This window comes from Lissotriton vulgaris, chromosome 1_1, assembly GCF_964263255.1.
Source record: "Lissotriton vulgaris chromosome 1_1, aLisVul1.2, whole genome shotgun sequence".
Lineage (NCBI taxonomy): Eukaryota > Metazoa > Chordata > Amphibia > Caudata > Salamandridae > Lissotriton > Lissotriton vulgaris.
In genome coordinates, this window is record NC_141685.1 from 485,776,349 (window position 1) to 485,794,415 (window position 18,067).

Here is an 18,067-nt window from a genome sequence, read left to right on the forward strand (position 1 = left end):
TTTATACCGCGCAACTATCGCTCCAAGGAGCATCTTGGCGCCCTCCAAGGAGCATCTTGGCGCCCTCCAAGGAGCATCTTGGCGCCCGAGAATGGAGAAATAGCTTTATTGTGTGGGATATGTTGAAAGATGCATTACTTTATCATTGTGGCTATGTTACATAAGTCAGAAATAATGTCAGCATTTGTTCTCTGGATGCTTTCTTGAGGTCGGTAGCTATGATGTTTTAGGGTATTGGCAAGAGAAGTGCCCTGGAAGAATTGACTGTGGCCCCATACGATTATATGATTGACTGCTAGAATGCCAATGTGATTTTTTTTCCCATCGATTGAAGTCTTTAGGAAAGGAGTTTTTCTTTTGGCGAAGTTCAAGGCTATAGGAGTGTGTGTCATCATGCTTAATGTGTAACAAAAGTAGGTAAAAAATGGCTCCTTTACAGAAAAACATAGGAAAAAGTTGAAAAAATGGTATGAGGATAGGGGATATTTTGATGTTCATGGAGAGAATTTAATTTGGTAATATATGAGCAATGATTTTGGTTGAAGAGCAGAGTGCTTACTGGAGCTTTTCTTGCATTTCAGTTCTCAAGATAGTGAGATCCAAATGGGATGATCATTAAAATAGTGTTAGTAGTGATAAAGGGAGCAGCAGGGCCACACCGCCAATGCTTACTGGTATGTCTGTGTAAGTATCAATTAAATCCTGTTTGCAGCAATTGTTTAACCTCGTCTAGTGCCTACTGATGAATTTCAAGAAAGTGAGAGGCACCTTGATTCAGCTGGGCTTTGTTTGGCCGTAGCAGTAGAAGGTCTTAGGCTGTTTATTAGTAAATCACTCAAACTGAGGCGCAGTAGTTCTGCAGACATCAGGTTCACAATTCCCTGAGGAGGCAGCTGCTATATGGAACATCGCTGGTGCAGTCAGTTGGAGATCTAGATGATGTACAGGTTACTTTACCTCACATGCTGTACATAATTTTTGGTGCACACTTCACAGTGTGAGAAAAATCCTTATTTTTAAACGATCACCCTAATTTTTCCCAATTGGTACTGCTGTTGTTTTAACTCTGCACTCTGGGGTATTACTGTCTAGTCGCCAGTATATGTGCTCTCACCCCTGAAATATGGTGAAAATCGGTACTCCCTGAATAGTACATTTAACTTTAAAGTAAGGCCATACTAGAGGGTACTGGGGCTTGCAACAATGCTACTGAAAGCTAAATGTCACATGTGGAATGTAGTACCTATTGTGCCATCCACTAGAATAACAAGGGAAAAGTGACTTTGGGCCTACATGGGTAGCCAGACTGTTGCAGCATTTAAACCTACAGGTGAACTTGGCACAATACTCTTCCATGTCAGGAAAGAACCCTATTTTTAAATATTAAATACGTTATCCCTAGGTAGGCCTTGTAGGTCACCTAGGGTATGGCGCCTGGTATTTAATAGTGGTATATGCAAGAGTTTAATGTTTGCATGTTTCTATTGCTTTTAGTCCCCAAAAGTCATTTTCACTGTAAAGGGCTGTAGCTGATCCTGTGAGGAAAACAGGGTAAGCTATAGAAATAATTTAAACCACTGGTTTCAATTCCTACTCCATGGAGAAGCTCGCGTTTGATAAATTTTTAGAGTAACCTAAAAAAGTTAGATTGTGTTTGCCTGAAACTAAAATGGGCTAATTAGCTTTACCCTGCCAGAAGCTGGCCCCTGTCAGTGCTTGCCTTTAATGAGGTCTGAAAAATGTTCACAGAGGAGAAACAATTGCTTAGGCGTTTTGGCTGGAAGATCTGGGTGTGATGTATGTGACTCCTCTCAGCTCAGGAAGGGCATGTGTGGAGCGGTTATCATTACTTGATAACTTGAAACTGACCATTCATAGTTGTGGTAAAGGGAAACGTGGAGAAGTGAAGACTTTGTTCTCTGGGTCAGCTGTAGCCAGCCTGACACCAACCCAGTGGAAGGGAAACTGCACACAGTACCAGTATAGGGTGGTTAAGGAGGAGGGGACTGCTTATTCCCCTAGATACGCATTCCTGGTTGGAAAACCAGCCACCTACATGGGCTGAAGGAACCTGCCATGCTAGATTTAATCCAGAGTAGTGCACAGGAGGTGCTACAAATGAAGGTAGGTTTGCCATTGGAACTTTTTTCTCATCGGTTAGGGAGTGTCCAGGAGTTCCCAACGCTTCTGGCTAGCGAATCCTGCAAAAATTGCCACTGATCCACTGCGCATCACAACACTTTCTGGACCTGTGGAAGAACAGAAGAAGACAGCACCCCCTGCCTGTGACTTGTGTGGAGACCTGAGGAGCCGAGCCTTCTCCCATCTGTAGCCAAGACTAAGAAGTAGGCATCAAGGGTCAGTTAGCTGAGTCCCTGTGTGACTACAGGGACAAAACAAGCTGCAAGAGACTCTTTTTCTGGAGAGATCAGCTGCCCTGTAGCAACTGGACCTGGACTGGCCCCTGGTGGTGTTTCTGCTGGAGTGAGGTTTGGCCCTAAATGCTGTCCCTGCGATCCTGGAGCTTTAAAAGAGACCAACAGAACATCTGGAAAGTTTGGTTTTCCAAGAGCTCCTAAGTTTCAGTGGGACTTGTGGAAAAGGTGTTTGACTTTGAGAAGATGTCTTTGGATACAGCTTCCTGATTTGCTCTGACTGAGGAATTTAAACTCCAAAAAGGGGACAAAGCCTGAAAGCAGAAATCGTGACTAGGCAAAGGCGCAAAAAGTATCCAATCAATGAGAGGACTTTGGCAGGTGAGGATTTTGAATTTTACCACTCTGAGCTGCTCCTGCCTCAACTAATGGCTTCCTCGGTATCTCGTCCAAGGTCCACCTGACTTCACGAGGACTTCACTGGATAAAGCCTGAACCCTTGGCTTGCTGGAGAATTTCAATTTCAGAGAGTAAGTCAGAAGGTAAAATTTGTTCCTTGGACGACCTTTTTGATGTAACCGATCTTAGCTCCTTTGCAGTTGACCTGAAATCATGCTTAGGACCTGGTCAACCATACATAATGACCTGATTGGTACTTTACTTTTTCTTGGTGTTTTTGGTGTTTTTGTGTCCTAAGACATTAAAAACCCATGTCTCCGCTTCCCCTTAATGGATTTGGATATTACTTGGGAATGGCTCACATCCTTCCCCACTAATAACCAGTTTTCTTGCAAGTATGAAACCATGTGTAATCTTATATTGGTGTTGCATATTTCACTTCATTGTTTTTATATGTTACTAAAGCTTTTAATTATACCTAGAGTGAACGTTGGCTTCCCCAAAGAACATTTTCTCTCGCACTTCATGCTCTTGGCTTGCTGATGTAACATTCCGTCTTCCATAAAGTGCCTCCATTGGCATGCATGAGAGACTACTTTACATTTAAAACTTACCCCCAATCGTCATGCTGTTAATGTCACTCAGTTCTTTATATCTTAAATGTATGCTATGCAGAGACCATTATTTTTTTTTCTCTTGCAAAGGCAATAGGACAGGTGTTAATGTGATTTAACAGCCGTTGAATAATCATTTCATGTAAACGGCATTCCCGACTGCCTGTAATTACATGCTTTAGCTCATTAAAGCCAGACCTATTGGCTTTGACAATACTGGTTTACCTTTCTTTCCTATTTTCTGTCCTGAATTCCTCTGGTGTGCTCCCTCCTTCTCTACTCTGTCATTCCATCCGTTTATCTTTCATTTCTTCTAAATCCCATTACTTAATCACTTCTTTTCTCATTTATTTCTTCAACCCCTTCACTTGCAAAGTCCTATTTTTATGTCTCACCTTCTTTCTAACCAGTTTTTCTAAACGTTCACCCTCTCATCTAATCTTAACTCTCTCCAACCATCTGCTTATTGTGTGCACCTTGATCAGAGCCACTGATGTTATGCAAATTTGTTGCTGCAGTTTTCCTACATAATTATGGGTTTGCCCCATGTGCCACATAATCCATCTCCTGCTGCATAGTCTACACATCTTTATAAAAAAACAAATTGTTTCTAGCTCAAACTGATCAAAAGTTACTAAAACCAGGGTGACGTGTTGCTACACAGTGGAAGTCCCTATGCAAAGTTTGACTAATCACCTTTTGCTTGCTCATTGCTTCATTTGGATACTAAATGAGCACATAAGAGCTGACACTTATGCCCAGACAGTATTAATATTTTTGAAAGACACAGCAATCTGAAGTAATACTTCCACAAAATGTACCATAATAGGTCTCACAATTTACTTTTTCTTACAGCATAATTTAGTCAACCCTGCTGCATAAGTTGGTCCTCCAATGCTGCAAAATTCCAGTGCCCCTGACTGATACAATGTTGCCCTGCACAGATGCCATGAGACACTGAAGTGTTGCTCGTGCAGATGGGTTAATGGGGGTTACAGAGGGAGGGGTGGTGAGGAACTGTGGGCCGCAACTCCGTAATTGGTTGTGGATGGTTGCGGTGGCCTATGTTTATGTTTATGAAGCTTCTAGTGGTCCTCTGCAGACTCCTTACAAGTATTACATATTCTAGTGGATATGACTGGGTGTAATTAATAAAGTTGGTGACTTAGTGCGTTCAGTTAAAGGTTGCATGGTGAAGAATAAAGACGTGCAAACCAGAGTGTGTGGCCTGGTCAGTTGCATGCCCCTGGGCTGGGGAGGAAGCTACAACTGGCAACAAGATACGTGCTCCCAAATATAAAGGACTGTTCTCCCTGTAGGTTTGTTGTGAAGTCAAATCACAACTTCAACTTTTGAGAGGCCCTCGAAGAAGGTGAATGCTGGATAGAGCAGCATAGTCAATAGGCCTACCAAAAATCTACTGGTAAGGCCAAAAGAAGAGACACTGAGCCACAGCATAACACAGAGCCAGCACCAATACAAGGCAGAAACACTAAAGACCGTGACAACGAGGTAAAAAGGAGCACTAAAAGCAGTGATAGTGAGGTGCAAGTGCCAGAGGTGGAACAACCAGATGCAAAGAAACGCTAAAGGAAGCGATAACCAGGTATAAGGGAGCGATAAAGGCAGTGACAACCGGGTATAGAGAGCAGAAATGTTATTACCAGTACGAGCGAAGGAAGCACCACACAACCTCGAATCAGGTGTGATGGCTCAGCCTGGTGGAGCCGCTGATGCGTGCAAAGTGGCAAGCAGCATCTAATACACCGAAAGGCCTCCGGAATAGTCCTGAAACTACCCTCTCCTTTCGATACGGCCAAAAAGGAGAATACTAGTGCCCAATGGAAGCAGACGACTAAAAGGTCATCAAATATTCAAAGAACTTTGCAGGTGATTGAGTGAAAGAAGTGAAGAGAAGATATCACAAGCTGATAAAGTATCATGTCAAATCAAGAAGACGTTGGAGGCCAAGTTCAATTTATATTCATAATATTTATTTCGGCCACATGGCTATAAAAGTACAGTACAGTAAAATCAAGCATGCAAATATATAGCACAGTTAAAACAATTCAATAAATATGGCTTCTTGTAAAAACAGATACATATACAAGGTACAAAGTCAGCACCTGAGATCTCAGGTGTAAAAGAGGTGGTTTAAAAGTACATTCAGCTGGAATATAGTTATACAAGCGAAAGTACATAATGCATGACATAAAACATTTCATTACCAGGGCATGGCTGCTAAACAATTGTAGACGTTCGCTCATGAGCCGTAGGCAGGCTGCTTGAGATAAAAGGAGAGTGTTTCTCCTCCGAAATCACATGTCGCAGAGAAACTTGACATTTGAGATGACTAGGCCTGGTCGGGTGTCCGTCCTAAGAATGCGAAGAGCAACTAATTGTCTGCAGACACCTAAGAGTCTGTATGAGGAGGCCAGGCACTTTCTACGAGGGAATGTGTAAGCTGGACATACAGATAAAACATGTGGGTGGCACTCTTTATGGGAATTACAAGCTGGACGTGCAATTGATCCCATTCTTTACCATTTGGACGTGAACGGTTTCAGTGAAAAATTAGAAGCCTCTGGGTGATCCCACAGCTCAGACAGGCTAAGAGACTACAACTTACCTTTGATGCTCCTGAGCCAGGGAACTTTACTAAAGTGATCTGCTTTCAGCACACCCTGAAGGGCTCCTACATAATGAGCTAACTCAGGAGTAGTCCATAGCCGCCTCCATCACAAGAGAGGCTGCAATCTTGCTTTGTGCGATACATCCTTTAAGGCCTAAGTCCATAAAAAGTCGGTAATCAATGGGAGAAAAGCTACATTTCTCACACATTTATTTTCAACTTTGGATATCTCCTCAACATAAGAGAACCCCCATAATTCTGCACCATAAAGGGGGGATCTCGAGGCCTTAGTCTAGTAAATTTGGAGGTCCGGGCAAATTGATTTTGTGTGAGAAGAGGAGTATTTCGGTTTTTAAGGCGCCAGAAATCTGTTTTCGTTTAATGGCTTCCATAGTAATGTGTGGTTTTCATATCATGCTTCCCGAAATTGTCCCTCCTAAATAAGAGTTCACCCACTCAAGGGGAAATCCTTCCAAGGCAGTGTTCCATTTAAATGATTTTTGAGAGTTGAACAACATTAATTTATTTTGGATGTGTAGATCTCTAAACAAGAGTTTCTATAGTCTCCTCAGTGTCTTAGAGATCAACAAATTTTGATCCGCGATTAAAGAGATCGATACTTTAGTTTTTGCCAAGAGTGTAGCACCTGTGTCTACATGGGTCTGAAGGTGGACTATGTTGGTAATGAATAACGAAAATAAGGTGGGCGCCAGTACGCAACCCTGGTGCAAACCTCTGAATACAGGTATCCTATCTGTCACCTGGCCTTGGTCGTCCTACCTGACACGTGGATAGTCCGAGAGAGCTTCCATAGACCAATCAGGAACTAAATCAAAAGCTGCCTTTCAATCTACAAAGGCAGCATGAAGGTCGCCCTTGTCAACTGTGGCCATTCTCCAGTATAACAACAAGAACCAAAAAACGTGGTCTATGGTGGAAATGTTCCTGCGAAATCCAGCTTGAATGGGCTAAGAATGTCATGATAAGACATCCTGTCCTGGATTTTCCCTAGAACACATTGGCAAAATTTCTGTAGGCAATTTATTAGGCTGATTGGCCTATAGTTTCTTAGTATGGACGTGTCTCCCTTTTCATATATTGGTACGACAATAGCACCCTTCCAGGTCTCGGGGATTGGGGCCCCAGCTGCACTAACATTAGTGAATTAAGAGGATGCAACTAGACCAGGCTTCCCGATCAGTTAGAAACAAGTCAGATGTGACGATGTACAGGCCAGGGGCCCTGCCACGCATCGCATCGTAGAGTGATTGGACAACATCAGAGAGTGTCCAATCAATTGTTGCCATCAAAAAGTGGTCTTCCCATTTAATAGTTTTTATTCTGTTCTAAAAATCCATTGTATCTCTCAGATATGACTGAAGTGTAGTGACATAATTCATTAGGAAGATGTCCAGGAGGCGCAATGTGGAGTATAGAGCCAATGGAGCTGACTATCGGTTTGCCTGGCGGGTTCAGTAGAGATTTATGGACTTTTGAGAGAAAGTAATTTGTGGCCATAACCGGGTGATCAGTTTTCAGATATAGAAAGTCTTTTAGATCAATTAGACTTCTTTCTTTCCATGTGTGCAGCATCTGATGGGGCTCTTCCGTCCAAGTTTCTATTGGATTTGATGTTAATTTCTCATAATGATCTTAGTTGCCGAGTTGTCTTACAGCTTCAGCTATATAATCCTTTTGATTTTGGATTCCAATTTTTCCGCCCTTGTCTGAGGCTTTTATGATTATTGAGGTGTCTTCCCGTAAGTTTTTAAGGGCTTGATGTTCACCAGATGACAAGTTCCAGGATTTCTTCTTCCCTTTATTCTTCTTTTCATCATTCTTATTCAAGATATCTATGTTTTTCCCATAGGTGTTATGTGCCATCTTGTTAATTTCTTCCACCATGATTTCATGAAATAGGTCGACCTTGTTCCCTGCTGGCAATTGCATACAGAAAGATCTTATTTTTAGTCCACTATTGCCCCCTTTGTTTGTTTCAATTCCAGTCCTTCAACACAATTCTCGATCAGATTCTAGTGAGGATTTCTGTTGTTCTGATGCCAACTCTTGTTCTTCTTGTAAGATGGTTAATGCTCGTAATAAGGGTATATCTCTTTGCTTCAGAGTTGAGATTTCCTAATTGTTGGTTGACGGCTGTGGGCATAGCGATGTTTTTTCCTCGAAGTATTTCTTCAATTTAATTTTACTGCAAAACTTGTAAAGGTCAATGCACAAATTCAGTAAATTCAAATTTTTATTGGCGCAGAATGATAGTCCCTTAGTAATGATGTTTGTGCTACAGAAAGGACCTTGATGGAGATATGGATCACCAAGTTATCTTTGATAAGATTTTTGTAAATTTAAAGGACTAGTATTTTGTATTAACATCTTTTTATTGATGTATTTATATGTGCTTTTATGGTCATTTTTAACATGATCGAATAAAGATGATGATGATAAGATTTCTCTTTGATGTTGCTTTGTCCTTCCTCTTCCTCCTATGCCTTTTGCCCCCCTTTTCCTTTTCTTATGGTTGTGGCTTTGATTGACCCGTCCCCACGTTGTTCCTCTTCCCCGCTGACGCTTTATCATCTGCATGAGTCTCATTTCCACAGAAAAATCCAGGTTAGAGGTAGTTGCTTCATCATCAGCAGAGCTTAGGACTGAGCTGTCAATCATTTCAGGGGTTTCATGTCCCGCACATTTATCCATAACTGCCCGATATCTGAACATGTCATACTTTCGCGCGAAAGTGTATATGCATCCGTGGGCATAATCTAGCCTGTCTCTATTGAACTTGTTTGCTTTGCGTTTTTCAACATCTGCTTCATGTTTGTTAATTTTCTTTTCCAATTTTTCGATTAGTGCCTTATTCTCTTCACTTTCAAAATATTGCTGTAATTCTTCTTCCACTTTCTGAATTAAAGCAACCAATTTTTCCAGCTTTCTCTCAGCGTGCAGAATTAACGTTTTCATCAATTTAAAGGAGCATTCATTGGTGTCTATCTGCCATTGTTTGATTAGATCTGCATCCAAATCATTTAAGGTAGGCATGATGAGAATGTGCAACCCCCATGGGATTCGTTTAAATTAAATATATTTTTCCAGGATTTCTTTCTCCCACCATTTGTACACTTCCAAAATGTGGTACTGTTGTAATTCTTTAAGTACACAGGTGATTAATTTTTTTCCGTTTTTCCTTTCCAGGGATTCTCCCAGAGTGTTACAGGCCGATGGCGCTGCATCATCCTTGAGCAGTTCACTTGCACTTTGTTTTCTGTTTTTGCTCTCTTCAGCCATATTGGAATGTTCCATTTCAGCAGTAGTAATAATTCTTTATCCGATTCGTTTTTGCATATGGTTTACTTAATTCCTTTGGGTTGTTCATCAGTTCTTGTGTGGACCCCAGAACATTCACAACAGTTGATGCAGGATTGCAACTCAGTGTTTACGTAGTATCATTACTCCGTTTAAGAAGTCTAAAAATTAATAAGTAACCGAAATAACTTTTGACCCCTTCACCCTTAGTAACTTATTATGCTTATACTTACCGTAGGTTCATCTATTTAATAAATGATTTAAAACAGGCGGGTATCATGCGGGCTTTCATGACCACTTTTCTAATACACTGATGTGTAAGAATGTTCTTGCTACATTTCGCACATTGGCCTTACTGCACGCACTCAGTTTTCTACCCATTCACGGGTAGAAAATGGAGTGACCACACCGCATCTAACGCTTTATGTGGTCCAACTTCTCAATCCTTCATTACTTCAATTTCACAAGTAGGCGCAGTGATAAAAAAGACAGTGATAGCATAATTCTTGCCTTCACATATCCTTCATGGCCAAAATTTGGGAACAGGAAAGAGAATTTTTTTTAAATAGAATCTGGAGAATGTATTTCCCCCTTTGATTCACATTTCAGTGGAGGCAATTTTAAAGTGGAGACAACTATACTAAATCCATTCCTGGCTTTAAAATCGTGAGTGTCCTGTATGACTCGGGTATGTTGGCATGTATACATAGAACATCAGAACCCTACCCCATTTGTAGATCACATTGGTCAGGGTTCCATTGGGATTTAAATGCTCGGCGTCTGCTCCAGATTGGATCCCTGTCACCCTTGCAGAACCCTAGTGGTGAATGCAGGCACGGTTTCTAACCATTGGAGCAATCACTGATGTTCTTTTGCAAGTGTTTACCACTGAAGATTGGGCTGTTTCTGTGTGCCAAACCATGCTCCCCGAACCCCCTCATGGGTAGGCCGGCCACTTCTCATGCTGCCAAAACCTCTCGGACTGTGTTTGAAACTCCGGATTCTCTGCAAGCCACAGAGGTGCATATCAATCTGAGCCGGAAGGGACTAGCCGTTAAAACACATTTTTTGTCTAATACAATGCAACAGTAAGGAAACATCCATTCAGCATTCTTTTCAAAGACTGTGTATGAAATAACTTTTTTAACCATCCACAAATGCAAAATTGCCTTCCCGTCAAAAATAAGTTGATAACTTTTAAAGTAAGCTTACATAATCGGATCTGAATGTTTACCATCGGTGGTTAAAACGTTTGTAATACACCATTCACACGTTTAGCTCTAATGCAGTTTGAATCGGCCCCTCTGGTATCGTAGCATCTGAATGGCAATATTGTAACTGGGGAAGACACTGAGTTCTCAAATGTTTTTCATTCTTCAGATGAGAAGGAAAAGTAGATGAGCCACAAATGTCCAATTTTACATTTCCAATCAATTGCATTAACTTTTGTTTTAATTTCAAATCTTGTTAACCCTACGAAGGAACGCGCGGTAGTGAAACGGGTTTGTAGAAGCCTCGGTCTTTACCACCTTGATTACGAGGTTTAGTGGTTAAGGTGTTCATTCATACACTGGTTTGTACCTAAACCTTTGGCGTGTTTTTTTTTCTTACATTCGAACTCTGTTCTTTTCCTCAAAAAGGCATGGACTCATTTGTGATTATTTTGTTTCATTTATGCAACTACCAAGCGCTGACTTTTCTTTTGGTGAGATTAGAAAGTGGGAGAGTGGATATACAAAGGGAGTAAGAAAGAAGACAAGGGCACATTTGTGGCTACTGATGAGTGTGAAGATGATGGGCTGAGCTTGTAGATGAGATGCAGAGAGTGGATGTGATGAGAGTGTTCATTGGCAGCACGGGGGAGGAAAGGATGAGAGGGGATGCTTTGAAAAAGTTATGAGGCCACCTTTGAAATTCGTTACAGCGGATGGCAAATAAAAGTAAAAGTAAGCACAGATCTTCCTGTGCTTTGTAACAAAAAAATGTTTTTGGTTACACATCTGCAGTTAGTTTTTGAATTGTCACTCAGATGACAATAAACAGTTGGTTCAAAAAAAAAAAAGCAACATTTTGATGCCTAGAACATTGGGCCTCTGGGACAAAGCTAGAGTAGAGCCCAGAATTGGCTACCCCACCTGATCTTTAAGCTTGCATCATTTTGCATAACTCTTAAAACCCATCAACAAGACTGCATTCCCATTTCTTGTTTACATTGAGCCTTGTGATATTTCTTCAAAACTGCTGATAACCTTCTTTGTCATTACTAAATACTCTGGTCTTCTAGGATCTTTTGTAATTGATTACTTAACACAGAAAATCTGTTCTCAGTCTTCTTCAGGCCTGGTTTACCTTTGAACCCTCATCTCTGTGATATACCTCTTTAGATCCAAAGGAGTTTTATAGGTAGAGTGGATTTATAGCAAGGTACATCTTTTTCATCTGCTATTTGTCAGACTTCTGTTTTCTATTTCATTGGAGGTGAATTGTCTGTGTTTTAAGTTGCATGGTTTGAAGTACTTCTTCCCACTAACAAAAGTATTTTAAGTATATCATAGTAGATTTTTAGCTTTAAAATGCAGTGGTTTCATGGTAGTTCAAATTCCAACCTGTAAATATGTGAAATAATAATGATTTACTAATCTGAAATACATTTAGTAGTGTTGCTCAATTTCTTTTTTGCAAACTCCAAATGTTAATATTGCTCTAGCTTTGTCTGATGCATCTGGAGATTGATTAACCAACGCCCATGCCCAAAAACCTATTTCAACATGTGAAAATCCTTAGACCCAAGCTCTATTACTTTATATTTCTGGCATATGTGTGGCAATGATACCCCGGGGAGGCAACCAAAAGCTTTGCTTGATGCCATATGAAGGTTTAAACTTCATGACTGTGGAACAGTAGAATGTCTTGATTTGCCACATCAGCACATTTAAAATGGAACTGGATCTGGAGTTGAGGTTGCCATCACCCCTTGCCCCCCACATGTCTGTATTACACCATATTTACACTCTTGTGCTAATATTTGGATTAATGTTTTCTGGAACTTACATTGTTGCTTTATATTCATGTATTGGACTTGCACGTTATAACTTTGACTTGTGGCAGAGACCACTTGTGCAATTTTCCGCATTACTGGAATTTGTGAGTGGAGAAAACTACACTGGTAAATTCTCCTGCGGAGTTGATACTTCCACCAGATGTGGAAGGTCCTTCAATTAGAATACAGTTTTAAATCAGGACAGTGGTTTTCTAATAACCTGGAGTAAGGTGTCAACAGTTGAACTGTTTGCATGGCTTTTTAGGTAGATGTTTCTCTGCTGGCTGGGGTAGATGATTGAATGCGCAGCCACCTTTATAACATTTGTAGAAGGGTCTGATCGTCGGTGCTCAGTCTCAGTCCCTTTGCAGAGAAATGGCCTGAGTGCCATAAAATTGTGCGCCCTCCCTCATCCCTCTGAGAGTGTCTGGTGGTCTGGAGCAGGAGATTTACTGCTTGATCCTATCTATTGATACTGGTACAATCAATAGGAGGGGAATGGGCTCCAGATCTGTTACCTTATTATCTCTACTTGTCCAGGCTTGATCTCAATCCAGATGAGGTTTTTCAAAAGCTGGATGTGTCAAAGTCCCTCCACCTCTTGGACTTAGCATTCAGTTTTTGAAAGATCTGAAGGAAGAGACAGCAAAGAGTCAACACTACAAGATGCAAACTGAAGGTAGGCCAAGCTTTGAACATGTTAAGCATACCTTATTGTATCTGGAAGTTGTTGAGGTTTCTATCAAATTTCACAGACCTGGCAGTGTCTCCTAAAACATGTTGGCTTGTTCAATAAAATGTGTTTGTCTTCCATCGAGGTGCTACCATCTTGCCCCCTTCTGTTAGTTGCTCTCATGGAAGACGTTTTCGGGATACTCTCCCTAATTAAGCAACTTTCTTGCAGTGGTCGACTCAGATTCACAACTGTTTCGCCTCTGTCAACCCTTTCACACTTATGCAAGGTGCACTGTCGCAGCTTCCAGCTGTGCATAGTGCTTTGAAAAAATGAACTATAGTTTCTGTAAAAATATTTGTCATTTTACCCTCACTAAATTTGGATTGTTTTCAGTGGATTTGCACATGCAAACCATTTTTTATGCATATTAGTAATAGGTGAGCTTTGAGCTGGCCTTTTAATAGTTATGATTTGTTGTCTTTGTTGTATATGTGGCTAAAGTCAAACATGGTTAGTTAACCAGAAATGTGTAGACTTAACTACAAATCTGATGTTGCGAAGTGATTTAATTGGAATTAACTATTTTTTCTGAATGTCCTTTTATCTTTTTCTAAACATTGTGCTCTGGTGATGTGTTTATTGAGCTAAGCAGGTGTTGATATTTTGCATTGGATTGGGATATGTCTCCTCTGTCCATTATTATATTTCAAACCGGTTTCATTTTAGGTGCTTTCAATAATCCAGTAGACAATTCCATCAGTGCACTGATCTCAAAATTACCTTATTTGTTGTCCCATTCTGTGTTTTGAAAATATGACATTTTCTTTCCCAAAACGGTCTTCTACCATTAGTGATGTAAATTAAATCACCATAGGAATACTAAAGAAATGTCTTTTCCCTATAGGGTTTCGAGTATAGCCGTAGTGGTAATCCTACCCGGAATTGTTTGGAGAAAGCTGTTGCAGCGCTGGATGGAGCCAAATATTGTAAGCGTACATTATATCCCTATTTCTTTAATAAACCAGAGTACCTGTTACTGTAGTCTGAATTTTAGATTGTTGAAACCACTATTTATTATGGAGTTATAACCTGTTTAAAGGTGGAACCTTTGGGAAGATGTTGTAAAGGGGACGTATGAGCAGGTATGTTTCTTCAATGTTTATCATCAGAGCACACACACTTACGGACACTCCCTAGCTGGTCAGAGGATACTGACCAACCTTGGAATGCTCCCCTTTAAACAACGACATGGAATCGGACACATGTCAGATTCCATGTCAGATGATAGATTCAATCCAGCACGAGGTACTGGCTAAATACTACAGAAGACAAGAGGATAACTACCTGTGGATAAATTGCACTAACAACTGAACAAGGAGGTTAGCGTTTATAGAATTAGCAAGTGGTAAATCATGTATTGTTTATTTTTTGTTCACTTTATCAGTGACTTCAGGTCATACTTTTACTTAGATTTTTGGTTACAGTTTCTGTACACCCTCAAGTGCTGAATTAGTTGGCTTGGTATTTGGTTCTTTCATTTTGTATCTCAAGTGACATAAGGGGCTCTCCTAAACAATATTAGCACGGAAAGAACACACTCATTTCTCAGTTTTCTGATATTCTGTTTATTAAATGTTCTCTAGGAAGGACATTCGTTTACATTATGAGTCTTTTTTAAAGTGTTTTTAAAGTGTTCCTGTTTTGGGTTTTCCGCAGGGGTGGGTGCAGCTCAAGGAGTTCAACTCTGCGGAAAACGGCAAAGTTATCTAAAAACTCAGTGAAATTCTCCGGAGTTCCGCGTGCCGCGTAGTGCCGCCCGGTCCTCCTAATCTGCGGTATTCTGCAGGTCTCCGCATCTGCATTTGCATCTGGGGGCAAGGATTCGCAGATAAAATACTGCTTTTTGACAATGATGCCACAGCACAGTTGTGAGTTTTTAAAATCTGAATCTGTGCCCTGCTGGATTGATTCATGGTGCACAAATAACTTGCCAAGTTGTGTTGTCGAGGCTACGTGTGAGACATCATCATAAATGTCCGGGTCAATATTGGTTACTCTTCAAGGACAGAAACGCATTTCAATATGGTCACTAAATAGGGCTATTTGAACAATAATTTAGATGCTTTTTTGTTTAATTGTCCAGTTGTCTGCCATTTGCGCACATAACTTTAGCTGAGATGTGCACTCTGTATATGGGCTAGCCGCATAACTAACGTAGTTTACACAATGGTCATGGCATCATACCAGAGGCGCGTGAATAGCAACAAACAACATTTAAAAAGCACACAGGCGCTCTCATTCCCTGAAGCATTTTAGATAAAACCTCTCGCGTTAAGTTCACAGTGTAGAGCAGCTCACTGTTGAGTGGTTATATTATGACACAGATTAGCCTCCCACCCTCACTCTGCATCCGGCTCTTGTAATCTCATCCCCCAGGTCCAACCTCCCCCCCTGGACTCCAGCAACAAGGGCCCCTCAGAAGCCCTTACCTTCTGGCTGCCCCTAGAGACTTCGTTACTCCTTAAAAACTGGCTTCTTCAGTTTCCTCGTCTCGATCCAAGACTGCATGTGCTGCAAATTCCCTATCCAGCGCTATCATGAGGGGTGCTGAACCTCACTTCCTCCCTCAGTATCAAGCTCCGGGGTTGACCAGGAAGGGCACAGTATGATAAGCTGCCATTGGGTGAGGGGTCTGTCATATCATGCAAGGATGTGTAGTTCTTCAGTGCTGGTGTGGAGGCAATCTATCTGGTAAGTCACAGAATAAAAGAACGGGAATGTCTGAAGGCGTCATATGGTTATGGACTGAATGTTTACTCCACTGAGGGTCAGTAAGCAGCCTCTTCCAACATACCTGCCTCCACAACAGCCCACAGGGCCGAAATACCTGCCTTTACGAACTGTCTCCAGTAACTGCCGGTGGATCCCACCCTCATAACAGCTCTGTCAACTGATAAACACCTGACTACCTTGAGTCACATATAGTCTGTCTGACCTACAGGTATCAGGTCCTGGAGAGTCTCATCAGAGGCTGCAGTCATCTGCCACCCCGTGCTGAACTTTGAACACCCTGCGTCGCCCCCGCCCTGGTACCCCCTTCTTGTCTCTGTACTCATTAGTCCACGCTGCAGAGCACCCAGGAGTTTGAGGGAAGTTAGGGGACATTATTCAACAGGAAGCCTAGAGCCTTCAGAGTATCAACAGAGTACTGAGGTCTAACACAGTCAACCGCCGCCCAAGTATTTTTTAGAGTGCAAAGCCCTCAATAACACGTTGCACCGCCCCAGGAGAATCATACTCTGCCTCTCAGCCTGGTACCGTATGCCATTGTACCCTGAAAACCTGCTTACATATGGTGCTTTAAAATGAGCCAGTACTGTCCGGTATGAAGTACTGGCACTTATCATTTGAAAGAGACTTCTCAGCAGGGGTTAATGGGAGAGTGCCTCTCATTTTCAGACGGTGAACAGGTGCTCTGATAGTGTGCCCCTGCACCTGCATATTTCTGTTTCAAGCACAGTTTATTGCCTTCAAATATCATTGGCCACTGCCGCGAGACTGGCGCCCTGGTCACCCTCGTGCATCAGTGACCACAGATACAATCTTCCTTTATCTCCTCATGTACTAATACAGAGCCGGTGAACTCCGCTCTGCCGGTGGCAGGCAGTGATTGGTTTTTTTTTTGTCAAACTTCGCACTCCGCTTAGAGCGCGGAGTGCCAAAACTTTGCAGACTCCGCCCACGGAGCAGCGGTCACTGCTCTCCACTTTGGCACTGAAATAGAAAAGGGTGATCAAAATTTGGAAATTGTCTACCTGTACATGTGCCCTCCTTTTAATAACCCTGCACTGCTAAAATGGCATTTCCATCACTCATCATCTCCTCTGGCTTAAACTGGCCCAAAATTATCTAAATAGAGCCTCCCAGGTAGAATACAACATATTTAGAACTCTGCAGCCAGGCTGTTTCAGCGACAGCTCTGTCGATCAAGCGATGATCTAATCTGGCTCAGACTGTCTCAGTCCCTTGTATATAGAGCTTCTCAAGTAGATACTCAATAGAACACAACTTATCCAGAACTCTGCAGCTAGGCTGTTTCTCTGAATCTTTAAGTAGGAACATATCTCTGGACACCTGGCTACCCTCTTGGCTGCTTAGGCAGAAATCTATAAACGTACGGTTTGTGTTTGCTAACGAGTCTTACATAACACATGTCCTCTTTTTCTCCATCCCAGTTTGTCTGGTACTATTGAAATCTCTAATCCACGAATGGCTCATTTTGCACATATTTCTCATATCTATTGCTCTAGAACTGGAGGCAAATCTTTTTCTTCCACTGCTGCTAAAGTTTGCAACTCGCGATGTGATACCTCGGGTCACGTAGGTTTCTCTGAGACAGCACATCTCTGCTGTGGATCATAGAGAATGTCTACACATTCTTTGTCATTCATTCTCGTCTTCTTTATTTGGCTGTGTAATTTTCACGTGTATCATTCATTTATCTCCACATGGACATCAGCTGCTATATTGATGCTTATTTGCTTTTGCAAAATATACGCTATTCCCGAGTTGTCTCCTTAACGTTTGACAATTGCTCTACTGCTTCATTGGAATGTCAAATCATTTTGAGTTTTACCATTTCATCTAAGCTCCTTCCTGCTTCCTCCCACTTGATGGATGTGTTACTGAGATAGTACAACAAATCCGGTAGCATCTAAGCATCTAACTATACACATATGTTTAGTTTTTTTTTTCTACAGAAATTGAAGGAATCTGCTAGCGAGCTGCTGGCAATCAGTGGTATTTAAAACAAGAATATTTTCCCCTGGATGGCTTAATAAAGCAAGTCTTTCAGTAGACAAGTCATTGCATGACATTTTCTGCTTCAAAAACAACATGGTGGTGGAAACAATTCCCAAAATAATCTCAGCCATTGGTGATCGCTCTGGCCCACATTCCAGACCTTTGTTTTTTACTCTAAACAGCAACCCGCCTTTTGCAAACCAGGCTTGG

General features: G+C 41.5%; 1 protein-coding gene across 1 annotated transcript in view; it reads left to right on the top strand.

Annotated features, from left to right (window-relative positions):
• The window catches only part of CTH (cystathionine gamma-lyase), a 107,142-nt gene that overhangs the window by 19,722 nt on the left and 69,353 nt on the right, over positions 1-18,067 (top strand). The window contains exon 2 of the mRNA XM_086953855.1: positions 13,959-14,040. Coding sequence (XP_086809981.1) covers positions 13,959-14,040 — 82 coding nt within the window. The remainder of the gene's footprint in view (positions 1-13,958; positions 14,041-18,067) is intronic.